Source organism: Monodelphis domestica, chromosome 3 (assembly GCF_027887165.1).
Source record: "Monodelphis domestica isolate mMonDom1 chromosome 3, mMonDom1.pri, whole genome shotgun sequence".
Taxonomy (NCBI): domain Eukaryota; kingdom Metazoa; phylum Chordata; class Mammalia; order Didelphimorphia; family Didelphidae; genus Monodelphis; species Monodelphis domestica.
Window position 1 is genome coordinate 257,569,057 of NC_077229.1, and position 13,182 is coordinate 257,582,238.

At 37.2% G+C, this 13,182-nt stretch overlaps 1 protein-coding gene across 6 annotated transcripts in view; it reads left to right on the forward strand.

Annotated features, from left to right (window-relative positions):
- Positions 1-2,174: 2,174 nt before the first annotated feature.
- PIEZO2 (piezo type mechanosensitive ion channel component 2) overlaps positions 2,175-13,182 on the forward strand; it is a 551,033-nt gene continuing 540,025 nt past the window's right edge. For 2 of the 6 annotated variants that reach the window (XM_056823643.1, XM_056823641.1), the window contains exon 1: positions 2,179-3,451. In XM_056823643.1, the coding sequence (XP_056679621.1) occupies positions 3,388-3,451 (64 nt within the window). In that variant the 5' untranslated portion in view covers positions 2,179-3,387. Of the gene's footprint in view, positions 3,452-13,182 lie in introns of all 6 variants that reach the window. The other 4 variants (XM_056823644.1, XM_056823640.1, XM_007487722.3 and 1 more) reach the window with 4 other exon arrangements.

Below are 13,182 nucleotides of genomic sequence, written 5' to 3' on the forward strand. Positions count from 1 at the left end.
CTATAGATCAATATGAAGCTAGAAACTAATTATAGATTCCAAATATCAAAGCCATATGATTCTCACAGAACTTCAATTATAGTGGGTGATTTTAAAGGTCCCATCAAACCTTCCAACATTCCCTTTTGAGTGTTGAAACACAGTATATAAAAAGTAATCCAGGATCTATGGTTAAATTCTACTGATGCACAAAGGTAGTAGTCCTCAAAATTAAAATCTCATGGACAAGTTCCTTATCATTTTATCAGTGGACTATTTCAAAAGCTCACTAGCTGATCTATTTGCCTCAGATTTCTCCTCAGTATTGTCTATTTTCCATTCACTTGTCAAACTGATTTTATGAAAAGCAAATTTGACAATGTCCCTCTCCCTCATTTGACCAGTCTCAGTGGTTCCCTTTTGTCTCCAACACCAAATATAATATGTTTTGTCTTTTAAAACTCTTCATAACCTGTTTTCTTCCTTCCATTCTAGTCTTATTGCTCTTTTTAACACCCTATGGCAATAATCTGCTCTCCAGCAACACTGGCATCCTTGCTCTTCTTTGCATTAGATACTCCATCTTCCAGTTTCAGGCATTTTTACTTGCTGTCTCTCATGCCTGAAACAGTCTCTCTCCTAATCACTGCCTTCTGAATTTCCTGGCTTCAAATCCTCGATAAAATATCATCTTCTGCTAGAAGCTGTTCTGATCCCCCTTAATGTTTGTGACTTCCTTTTGCTGATAACTTATCCTCTATTTACTCATTTGTACATAGCTGTCCGGACAATGTCTCCCCAATTAGAATGTAAGCTCCTTGAGACCAGACACTGGATTTTGCCTTTCTTTGTCCCTCCAGTGCCTATCACCATGTCTGGCATATAGTAGGTGCTTGATAAATGGTTGTTGTTGACTACACCAAGGCTCCCTGAGTCCAAAGTCAGTGCTATTTCCACTATCCCAGGAAGCTGCCTTTTAAAGTAATTCAATTTAGCAAACATTTGCTGACTACTATATGCAAAACACTGCTAGGTGCTAGAGATACAGATCCCAAAATGAAGCAGTCTTTGTCTTCAAAGAATTCATGTTCTTCTAGGTCAATGGGATCCAGTTCAAATGACTCTAAATGCATGCTGAATAATCATTACCACAGTTGACATTTATATAGATCTTAAAGTTTACAAAGTGCTCCTCAAAATGACCTTGTTTAAAAAAGTAAAACCAATAAAACAAAGGGTAATTGTCATTAATAAAATTATTATTAACAGTCCATAACTCATTGAAATGATCTCAACAATATTGTGTTTGTTCTCCTTAACTATACCAGGAGCTGAAGATTATTTTCTACATTGACTGATCAAAGACAAGCTCAAAGTATATAATAGAAAAACAAAAGTCTAACAAATAATTCTATTATTGACATTTAAATCAATTTTGCAATTCAACTTTGCAAAGTTGATGTTGAAGATTGTTGCTCAGTCTCCATGGAATCCATCCCTCAATCATAGCTTAGGATATATTGTGAAGACCATAGGGTTAGGAAACATCCTAACATTATCCAGAGTCACATGCAGAATAACAATACCTGCACTACTTACTGCTTTGTCTTCAAGTAGAAACCCTCTGAAATAAAGGATTTCCACCCATCAAGCCAAGTGGTGAAATATATTAAACCTGCTATAAGATTAGATAGCTATAAAGTCTAATGAAGGAAAAATAATTCATTTTCTTTGCAAAATTCAAATGATTGTTTAGTTTAAAGTCATGAAAGAATGGAAAAGGAGAGACATGTAGCTGCACAGTAAAGTCCTGGAAGATTTTCTCATTATCGTGGAGACTTGACCATAAATCATTTTTCTTTAAACAGAATACTCTATTATCGACTGGTTCTTAGGTTCTTGGTTGGTCCTGAACTTGGGCAGATGGGCAAAGTTGGGCATGATGCATGATAAGGAGGGCGTGGGAAGAGGAAAAAGAATATTTGTTATAGCCATAGAGAGAACACAAGACCTGGTCAGGACGAGAAGCCAGAGAGCTCGAGACAGGGGAGCGACCAAGATAACTTCCCAAGGAAGCCCTAGTTCATAGAGCCAGCTCCACAGTCTGCTCTGGGAAGAAAGGTGAAGAACGCTTTCTTATTCTCTCACCATCAGTTACCTAGGTTTCTAGCGCCAGGATTCAGCTCCCCAATCACGGAGCTTTCTGGGCGAGACGGTCTGATTGGCTAGTCAGTCTGCCCATCACAGAGTAGGGTCTTGGAAAGTTTCATTCAAGGTGAAGAAGTGTTGGGGGAAAGAATACAATTGCAGTCCTGCATTAACTCGAGGGGCAGCCCGCTGCTGCTGCAGCAGCAGCATTAGCAGGAGAAACAGAAGACCAGCAGGAATCAGTGGGCTGGTAATTTGGACTGCTCTTTTTCTTTTCTTTTCTTTTTTTTTTCTTTTCTTTTTTTTTTAAGGGAATGAAAGCGGACAACTCGAGCAAAAGCCAGACGTTGTTAGCTATGTAGATAAGCTCTCTTTGGAGGGCTGATTCAAAATAACGACCCAATAAATCAACCAATAATGCAAAATCTATAGTGCATGGGGATGGTTTTGCTCCGTTGGCTATCAGAATCTGGGTCTTTTTGGCCGGAGGCTGAAGGGGCGTTCCGACTGAGGTCTACTGTGCGCTCTGGAGCTCCCCGGCGTGACGGGTCTGGAGCAAGGAATTTCTAGAAGGCAGCTGAGCAGCCCCGCTCTCCGGCTTCAGAGACTCAGGACCTACTCTAGGCAGCGGGGCAAGGAAACCTGCTTCGGGGGTGGGGTGAGGACCGAGGAGGAAGGCAAGGGCAGGAAAGGAAAGCGTGAGACTTCCGAGGGTATCTGTCTATCAAAAACGCCCTGTTCTTGTGACTAACTTCAAGAAGACTGAAAAGAGGAAAGCACTGGCTTTTCAGAACCCCCCCCTACCTCACCCCCTCCGAAATCAACAAAACAAAAGAAAAATAACAACCTAGCATACTCACTGCAACCAAAAAGCCCATCAGGATCCAACCCCAGACTCCAAAGGACACCTTGAAGAAACACTGACCTGAGATGTTAAATTAATTCATGGGCTACTCCCTTGATGTGGGGAGTTTGCTGAGGTGTCTACTGCAAAAAGTCTACTGAAAGAGAGAGAAAAAAAGAGAGAAAAGCTACTGAGGAGAGAGAGAGAGAGAGAGAGAGAGAGAGAGAGAGAGAGAGAGAGAGAGAGAGAGAGAGAGAGAGAGAGAGAATGTTTGACCAAATGAGATCAGTCTCGGGCAGGACCACCTAGATTGTCATGGGACTGTCCTCAGGGCAGTGACTTAGCCTAGCTTTGCGTTTTCACTATTGTCACCGCCGCTTGGATCCCAGGTTCCCTTCCGAAGTGCCCCCGAAGCGATGGCCTCAGAAGTGGTCTGTGGACTGATCTTCAGACTTCTGCTCCCTATCTGTCTGGCAGTTGGTGAGTAAATCTTTGAGCATTATTTGCCGGGTTAGGGTCTGGGAGAAAGGTGCGTGCGTGTGTGTGTGTGTGTGTGTGTGTGTGTGTGTGTGTGTGTGTGAGACATTTATGTATTCTTGACTACCACTGGTGATCTTGGAGACAAGGGATTGGGAATCATTTCTGGAGACTTTATTTCGCAAGGGCTAGATTTGGGGAAGTTGCTGTCATTGTTAAAATGTCCCCAGCCCAGATGTTCTGCAGCTGGGATTTTCTTCTCCTACCTTTCCCACTGGCAGAATCGTGGTTCCACTTGACTTTACTTTCTCTTAAACTTTCTGCTTCTGGATTTTGAGCTGCCAAGTTTTATATCTTGTACCTAGGAACTCCTGGAGTCAATTCTTATTGAATTTATTGCAACACATGGATTTTATATCATGGAACAATGCCTTCTAATACAAGGGATGGAAATCTAATGAGGTTAAACACAAACATAACAATATTGTCTTGGAGGTTTCACTCTTTGCAAAGGCTCTGTTTGCCCAATAACAACATTCATCTGCCCTCTTACCTTTCCTAAGTTCCCCAGAAAAACTGAAGGATCCTACAGCCCACAGGGAACAAAGTGTATATCCTGAGTTTGGATATGAAGGAGATGATACTCTCTAAATGCTGCATTTTCTCTAAGAGAAGCTTTGTAAACACAGCAGCACCAAATTATTATTTCACTATTGATGGTAAAACCTCATAAAGTAAATTATGCTTTAAAAAATGGGAAGAACCTCCTGTTCTGGGGAGATTTTCTGAGACTGTAATTCTGTGATGCATTAATGGTGTTCTATGGCATTCTCCCCCTTCCAGTCACCTAACCCTTGGTAGAGATGTGCTTTCTCCTCCTAACTAAAATTCCAATAAAGAAAGCCTTTAATAGACTATTGTTTGTGAAATAATAAATATTTTCTAATGGGAAGACAATAGACTTCCTGCATAAGTATTTCACAAACAAATCAAGATCACTTCAGTTCTTTTCAAGTTTTGTTTGTATTTGTTTCAGGAACTTGGGTAAGTAGTGGAATAAAATTCCTAGGTACTTAAAGGCCTGATTAGTAGTGGAGTTTGTCCCCTTACTTTAACAATTTGGGATTCGTCTCACTCCTTTGAGAATTACAAACTTTAATTGCTAGGAGGGTTGGGAAACCTTAAGCATTTTCCGACAGCCTGGGAAAAGCTCCTAGAAAGCAGGATCCCAGGAACCTCCTGGAATTCTTCAGAAGTCACCAGCTCCTTCTTTGTACTAGGAGCTTGATTTTCAGGTGCTAGTCAGTATTTTTAGATTTCATATCAGTCTTACAGCAAATAAGGTTTTGCTTAGATCTCTTTTCTTCTGAACAGTTTTACTAATTACATTGAGATGATGATGAGTGTGCTGTTATCTTGACAAAAACTTGTTTTTTTTTTATCTTTTTTTCCCTTTCTATAATGTGTGGGGTGCTGGAGAGGTAGAGGACAGAGCTTTTTTTTTCAGAATCCATAGAATTAAAACCTTACTTTCTTACTTTCTTCTGTTTTGTTGCACACACACACACACACACACACACACACACACACACACACACACAACCTCTTACAATTGGCCCATGTCACTTTTTTTCCTCCATCTGTTATGGAGATTTGTGACTCAGGTTTCTTGCATGTGTGTGCCTGTGTGTGTGGAGGGGGAAGAGGATGAAGAAAGAGATGTCTTAGGAGAAGCTTCACTGTAATTTCCTTCATACTAATCCCTCATCTCAGTCTCCTTTTTTTCTCTATATTTTTTTCTTTCACTGTTCTATACTATGGGAAAGTGGAGGCAGTGTTTTCTCTAGGCACCTTGTAACAAGGTGGAATTAGACATTAGAGATACAGCCTCAAAAGAAATTAGAGGCAGGAAAAACACTTGCTTTCCTTCTGAATCTGTCAGTGTTCCTCTTCTTTCAAAGGTTTTGCCTTTTCAGGTAAAGGTATATGAATAGTTAAGGGTCTTTAACATATACTTTCTTGTTTGGAGGCCCTAAATGATCCAAAATATAAGTCTATAACAGATAATTAATCATCCTTCTCTCTAGTCGACATTCCCTTTAGAAACTCAGGTAAAGAAAGTGCTTGAAGTAAGAAAAGAGATTTTGAGCACCTGGTATGTTTAAGTACCGTTAGGGAAGGAGCAGTCTTGGGAGAAATGCCCTCAGCAATCTCCTTTCTTGCCCCTTCTCCCCAAATTCATATAAATAGATCCTGTGAATATTTCTCCGGTGTTAGAAGAGATACTAAGAGAATCTATACTTTGTAACGCTCCTCTGAGTGCTTTTCCTCTGGAAAGTACCTTGAAATTTGCAGGCATGGTAAGGTGGGGCTTCTGAATAGCTGATGCTCTGTAGCTGGCTGCCTCGGTTTGCTTTCGTCTGTGGGCTGCTGAGGGAAGTATTGGTTCGATGTGGGAAGGGGTTCGGGGCATTGCTCTGGTCAGTTCTGGGTGCCCGGCCTTACAACTGAGATAAAAGCTTGAAAAGCTGGCGCTGGTTAATAGCAGTTTCCAAAGACCTGTCCACTCCCCTCTCCTAGATTCCCTTCTGGATTTCTCAGTTTATGCATAGCCAGACACCCCAGCACAGATATTTCTCCGCCTGTCCTTTCTCCTCCTCAACTCTTCTCAATCCTCCACTCAACTGGTCAACTACAGCCTGAACTGGGCAAAGAGCCTCCCTAGGTCCATCCTTATCTCCCAGTGCCAGGGGCGGGGCGGGGCGGGGCTTAAGGCGCCTCCCCGCCTCCCTCTCCCCACCCCCAGCACTCTCAGCTGAGTCACTAGGAGGCACTCCTACAACTTTTTCTTTGGGAGTGGGCAAGAGAGTTGGACACCAGAAGATCCTGCAAGAGTGGCGCTGAAGAAGGAAGTCTGGACCTAGCCTGAACCTTCTAGCTGTGATTCTAAAGGGGCTGGTAGAGCTGTCTGCAACTGTTCTCCCTGTTCCTTTGATCAGCATTTGAGAGTGAAGTGACAGACTCCAAAATTAAACATTCACGCTAATCCCTGTGTTCATAGGTGGTTGTTGTTATGGGGGGAGGGGGTGATGTGCCTCCTTATTTTAAGTGCTTAATTTGTTCAGGAAGTGCAAAAACAGATTTTCAAGGTTACTGGAGAGATTTTAGTTCCACCTACTCCCGAAATGCCACTAAATCAAACATTCAGGTTTCCCCTAATATCCTAGGCAGAGATGTTGCAATGATCTGTTTGCTATTAGAATCGATTTTACATTTTAGTCTCTATTTTTACATCTGGGCAAAATAGTCTACAAAGCCAAATATTTTCAGAACCATTTCAATCTCTCCTTTAAATTAACATCTTTATTGGAGAGTGTTGAAAATTCGTGCAGAAATAGAGTTTAATTCCACCAACCCCATAGCAAATGAGAAAAAAAAAACATATTTTGTTCAGGGTGCTTAAGAACCCCTGTACCTCCTTTTTTTCTCAGACAAGACTTTCATATGTTTTTGTGAAACCAATTGCTTTTTTACACCATATACAGGGCTTGCTATGTACATATTTGCTTCATCCAAAACTGTGATTTTTTCGGTTAGGGAAACTTCAAGGAAGGAGACTTTCTTTATCAATGCAGATCTGAAAATGTCCTTCAATGTATTGTCTTTAGAGTGACCAAAGTTAGCAAAGATCTTAGGGGATTCAGTGACTGCCTCAAATGACATGGTCTTTATGTTTCAGAGGAGGGATTGGAACCCAAGACTTTTTAACACCTAGAACAGGTTCTCTATGTGGTCACACTGCTTTCCTCTCTCTGAGGCAAAATTACAATGTGATCCACCTGTTTGTAATTTAGCACGTAGGGGGCAAAATATTACCTTTCCATTATCAATGATGCATTGTGAGTGTTTTATTAGAGAATCTTAGATAGAAAATTCACCTAAAATTTGCTTAACTGTTTATCTTAGATTATCATATTTTAAATATAATCCCTTCTAATAATTATAATTTAGAGATAAAGGAGTTGAAGTCCCGAAAAGAGAAATCATTTGCCCCAGGACAGTATATATCTAGGAGCTTGTTTAGAACAGAAGAATCTACTGTTTTCTCAGATAGTACTTTATGAAAGTTTATTTTATACAGACTTTAAGTCATTGGAAAAAAGGCTTGTATCAAATGTGTTTGCCCTTTATATGCCTGCTTAGGTTTCATTGTTTAAGAATTTTATGTGCAAATTTATATATTTGAAACATTTACATTAACTTTATCATTCCTCTCCTCCCCTTCTTCATTATTCATTCATTACAATAAGGGAGACTTGTGATTTCATCAGTATATGAAATTTCTAACATGGAAACCCTTCTGAGAAAGACTGATTTGTATCTCCTCTATAACTCAGAAAGTTAGCTGTTAAGGGACAATGAGAGATTACATGACTAGTTGCCCATACTCATGCAGGTAATATGTGTCAAAGAAAGAACTTGAATACTTTCTTCCCAAATCTCAAGTTGATTTCCCATCTAAACCATTACACTATATTCTCTCTCTTATATGTATATATAATTGTTTTCTGTTTTCAAACTTTTAGAACTGTAAGATTTGGGAACTACCACATCTGGGTATTTTGTTCCAAAATAGGCCTTTTATCACTTATGGGATAAAATATAAAATCCTCTGTATGGTGTCCAAAGACCTTCACAACCTTTACCCTACACCCTAAACTTGATAATTTTCTTACATCTCATACTATATCTTACATACCCACCCACACACACACACATACACACACACACACACACACACACACACACACACACACACAGAAACATGTTAACACTGATTCTGGAATTGACATTATGCCTCCAACTTTTTTCCCTTAATATGTCTACTTCTGAACCAAATTTCCTTCAAACAAATATATATATCATCATGTAAAACAAATCAGTAAAGTATTCATGTCTCATCAAAGTATCTCATTATGCAACTCTTGTTCTTTGGATATTGAAATAATATTTTCTAGTTTTTAAGTTCAGAATAAAAAAAGGGAATTTTTTATTTTAATTTTTTGCCTTTTAAAATTTTCTATCTCTTTGGGGTATAGACCTAGTAATGGTATTTCTGGATTGAAAGGCATTCATTCATTTATAGCCCTTTGGGCATAATTCCAAGTTGTCCTCCAGAATGGTTCAATCAATTCACAACTCCACCAACCATGTATTAGTGTTCTATTTTTTTGCCACATTCATGTCAACATTCATTATTTTCCTTCATTATCATATTATCCAATCTGATTAGTGTGAGGTGGTATCTCAGAGTTGTTTTAATTTGCATTTCTCTAATTAGGAGGGATTTATAAATTTTTTTCATATGATTATTGATAGTTTTGATTTTTTCATCTGAAACTTGCCTATTCATATCTGTTGACCATTTATCAATTGGGGAATGACTTGGATTCTTATAAATTTGACTTAGTTCTTCATATATTTGAGAAATGAGCTGTTTATCAGAGAAATTGCTTAGAAAATTTTTCCCAGTTTGTTGCTTCCCTTCTAATCTTGGTTGCATTGGTTTTATTTGTACAAGACTTTTTAAATTTAATATAATCAAAATTATTTATTTTACATCTTATAATGTTCTCCATCTCTTGCTTGGTCACAAAATAGTCCCCTTTCCAAAGATCTTAAAGGTAAACTCTTCTACATTCCCCTAATTTTCTTGTAATAGCATTTTTATATTTAAGTCATAGACCCATTTTGATCTTATGTTGGTACAGAGTATGAGATAATGATCTAAACCTAATTTTGGCTGAACTGTTTTCCAATTTTCCAAGCAGTTTTTGTGAAATACTGAGTTCTTATTCTGAAAACTAGGATCTTTGGGTTTATCAAACACAAGATTGCTGTCATCATTTGCCCCTAATCTAGTTCAGTGATCCACCCTTCTGTTTCTTAGTTCTAGATTATTTTGATGATTTCTGCTTTATAGCACAGTTTAAGATCTGGTATGGTTAGGCCATCATCCTTCAATTTTTTTTTTCATTTAGTTCCCTTGATATTTTTGATATTTTATTCTTTAAGATGAATTTTGTTATTATTTTTCTAGTTGTATGTAATAGTTTTTTAATATAGGTAGGATTGCCATTTTCATTATATTATCTCGGCTAACCCTTGAGTAATTAATGTTTTTTTCTAATTTTTTAGATCTAATATTATTAGTCTGAAAATTGTTTTATAATTGTGTTCATACAATTCCTGTGTTTGTCTCAGAGGCAAATAGATCCCCAAATATTTTATACTGTTGAGAGTGACTTTAAATTGAGATTCTCTAACTCTTACTACTGAGTTTTGTTGAAAATAGATAGAAATGCAGATGATTTTGTTGGTATATTTTGTACCCTGTATCTGCTAATGTTGTTAATTATTTAAACTAGTTTTTTAGTTTACTTTTTTAGGATACTCCAAGAATATCATCATATCTTCTAAAAAGAGAGTTAAATTTCCTTATTGGCTACTTTAATTCCATGAATTTCTTTTTCTTCTTTAATTGCTAAAGTTAGCATTTCTAGTACAATATTTTGAAAAAAGAGTGGTGATAATGGGCATCCTTACTTCACTCCTGATCTTATTGGGAAGGTTCTAGCTTTTCTCCTTTGCAGATGATACCTGCTGATGGTTTTAAATCAATACTATTTATTATTTTAAGGAAAGACCCTTTTACTCCTATGCTTTCTAGTGTTTTCATCAGGACTGGGTGCTATATTTTGTCAAAGGCTTTTTCTGCATCTATTGAGATAATCATGTGATTTTTGTTAGTTTGATTATTTATATGGTCAATTGTGCTGATGGTTTTCCTATTATTAAACCATCCTTGCATTCCTGATATAAATCCCACCTGGTCATAGTGAATAATCCTTATGGTATATTGTTGTGGTCTCTTTGTTAGTATTTTATTTAAGATTTTTGCTTCAATGTGCATTAAGGAAGTTGATGTAGAATTTTCTTTTTCTGTTTTTGGTCTTCCTGACTTAGGTATTAGCACCATATTTGTGTCATAAAACAATTTGGTAGGACTCTTTCTTGACCTATTTTGCCAAATAACTTGTACAGTAATGGGATTAATTATTCCTTAAATGCTTGATAGAATTAACTTATGAATCCATCTGGTCCCTGGGATTTTTTCTTGGGGATTTCATTGATGGCTTGTTTAATTTCTTTTTCTGAGCTGGGATTAGTTAAATATTATATTTCCTCTTTTGTATAATCTGGGCAATTTATGTTTTTGTAAATATTCATCCATTTCACCTAGATTATAAGATTTATTGTCAAATAATTGTGCAAAATAGCTCCTAATAATTGCTTTAATTTTTTCTCCATTAGAGATGAAATTGCCCTTTTCATTTTTGATACTGGTAATTTGATTCTGATCTTTCTCTTTTTTAAATCAAATTGAACAATATTCTATCCATTTTATTTGTGTGCTTTTTAATAGAACCAGCCCCTATTCTTATTTATTAGTATAATAGTTCTTTTACTTTCAACTTTATTAATTTCTCCTTTCATTTTTAGGATTTCAAATTTGTCTTTAACTGGATATTTTTAATTTGTTCTTTTTCTAGGTTATTTTTAGTTACATGCCTAATTCATTAATCTGGTTTTTCTCTATTCTATGGCTATAAGCAATAAAGGATATAAAATTTCCCCAGAACACTGTTTTGGCTGTATCCCATACATTTTGATATGTTGTCTCCTCATTGACACTCTCTTCACTGAAATCAGTGATTATTTCTATGATTTGTTCTTTGATCCATTCATTTTGAGGAATTTGATTATTTAATTTCCAATTAATTTTTAATTTGCCTCTTCATGAACCATTATTGATTATAATTTTATAACATTATGCTCTGAAAAAGTTGCATTTATTATTTCTGCTTTTCTACATGTGATTGTGAAGTTTTTATGACCTAGCACATAATCAATTTTCATATATTTACCATGTGCTGCTATTCTATTTTTATCCCTATTCATTTTCTCCAGATATCTATGAAATCTAACTTATCTAACATTTCATTTACTTCTCTTACTTCTTTCTTATTTATTTGTTGATTATATTTATCTACTTCTCAGTTTTACTATCTATTTCCTCTATAAGCTCCTTTAGTTTCTCCTTTAAAAATCTGGATGCTTTAACATTTATTGCATATACGTTAAGTACTGATATATAGTGCCATAGACTTCTTGGCCTCACTGTAGCCTGGTGCCAGGGTATGGGACAAGGGGTGGGTATGAGGTACATTTTTGTTAGTGCAGTCTCTGTCCCAGGATCACTAATTTAGCCTGTTCCCAGGTGTGTAACCTGGCATGTTAGGTGGGGGGATGGTTAACCACCACTCCTCTATGTGCAGTTTGGTTTCCAGTTCCCCCTTCACCTATGAAAATCAATAATCTCTCTTTACCTTTCAAGTTGTGTCCAGCAGGAGACCTCCCCCCAACTCATGCTTGTTGTTGGTTTTTGATTCCTTTCATTTTGAGGTGCTTTTTAAACATTAGTTTGGAAAGACTGTCAGAGTGGTTTCAGCTTTTTCAGCTACTAAGTCGCTATCTTGGCTCTGCCCCAAAGAAAAAAACTTTAAAAGCTTGACTTTAATTATGTGGGTTTTATTTCCAGGCAATCTGTTAAAATAAGCAAATAAAATAGAAAATATTTTTTTCCTTGCTGTGGTGGGGGTGGGGAATGGGAATTGAAGGGGATACTTTTTATTACCAGTTAGCTAATTTCTGTCTCTGCTCTTTTACCTCTTTATTTAATTGTAGATAGAAGGGCCCTGACTTTTTTATGATTCTGATATGCCATATCCATCAGATTTATTTGATGTACTTTTATTCTTGTCTAGGGATGAGCAACTTTTCCATTTCAATTTGGTCTGATTTTCTTCTGAAACTGTAGCTGTCCCACAGGTCCAGGATCTGTCCTGAACCTTCTTCTCTTTTCCTTTTATATTATTTCACTTGGTAATTTCACCTGTTTTCATAAATTCAATGATCATTTCTAGGCTAATGATTCTGAGATCTACTTATATAGCACTAACTTCTCTACTGACTTCTAGTCCTTTATCTCCAAACTGCTTATTTGACATGTTGAATTGGATGTCCTCTTGTCATCTTAAAGTTAACATATCCAAAACCGAACTCATTCTCCTCCCCCTAAACCTTTCCTTATCTCCTATTTTCCTTATTACTGTAGAAGATAACCCTCCTCCTATTCAACCAAGCTCACAACTACGTGTCATCCTCAGCTCCTAACTTTCTCCAATTCCTCAGGTATACCCTATTGCCAAGACCTGTCACTTTCACCTTTGTAACATCTCTTGAAAAGAATTCCTTTTTCTGATAGTAACCCCATGCTCTCAACTCTTCATCCCTGGATTATTTCAGTACCCTGCTGATTGATCAGCTTGCCACCAGCCTCTCTCCACTCCATTCCTCCTCCTCTCAGCTGTCAGTAATTTTCCTAAAGCTCCAGTAGATCAAATCACTTACTCAGTAAACTGTAGTGACTCCCTCTGTTCTCCAGATTAAAATAAAAATAGTTTATCTGCTGTTCAAAGCCCTTCATAATTTATTGGAGATTGTAATTCCTAATCTTCTTACCTCTTAACACCATTGCTGCCATTTACTTGTCAATCTAGTTACATGATTTTGGTGTTCTTCAAACAAGAACCTCCAAATCTTACTCCAGA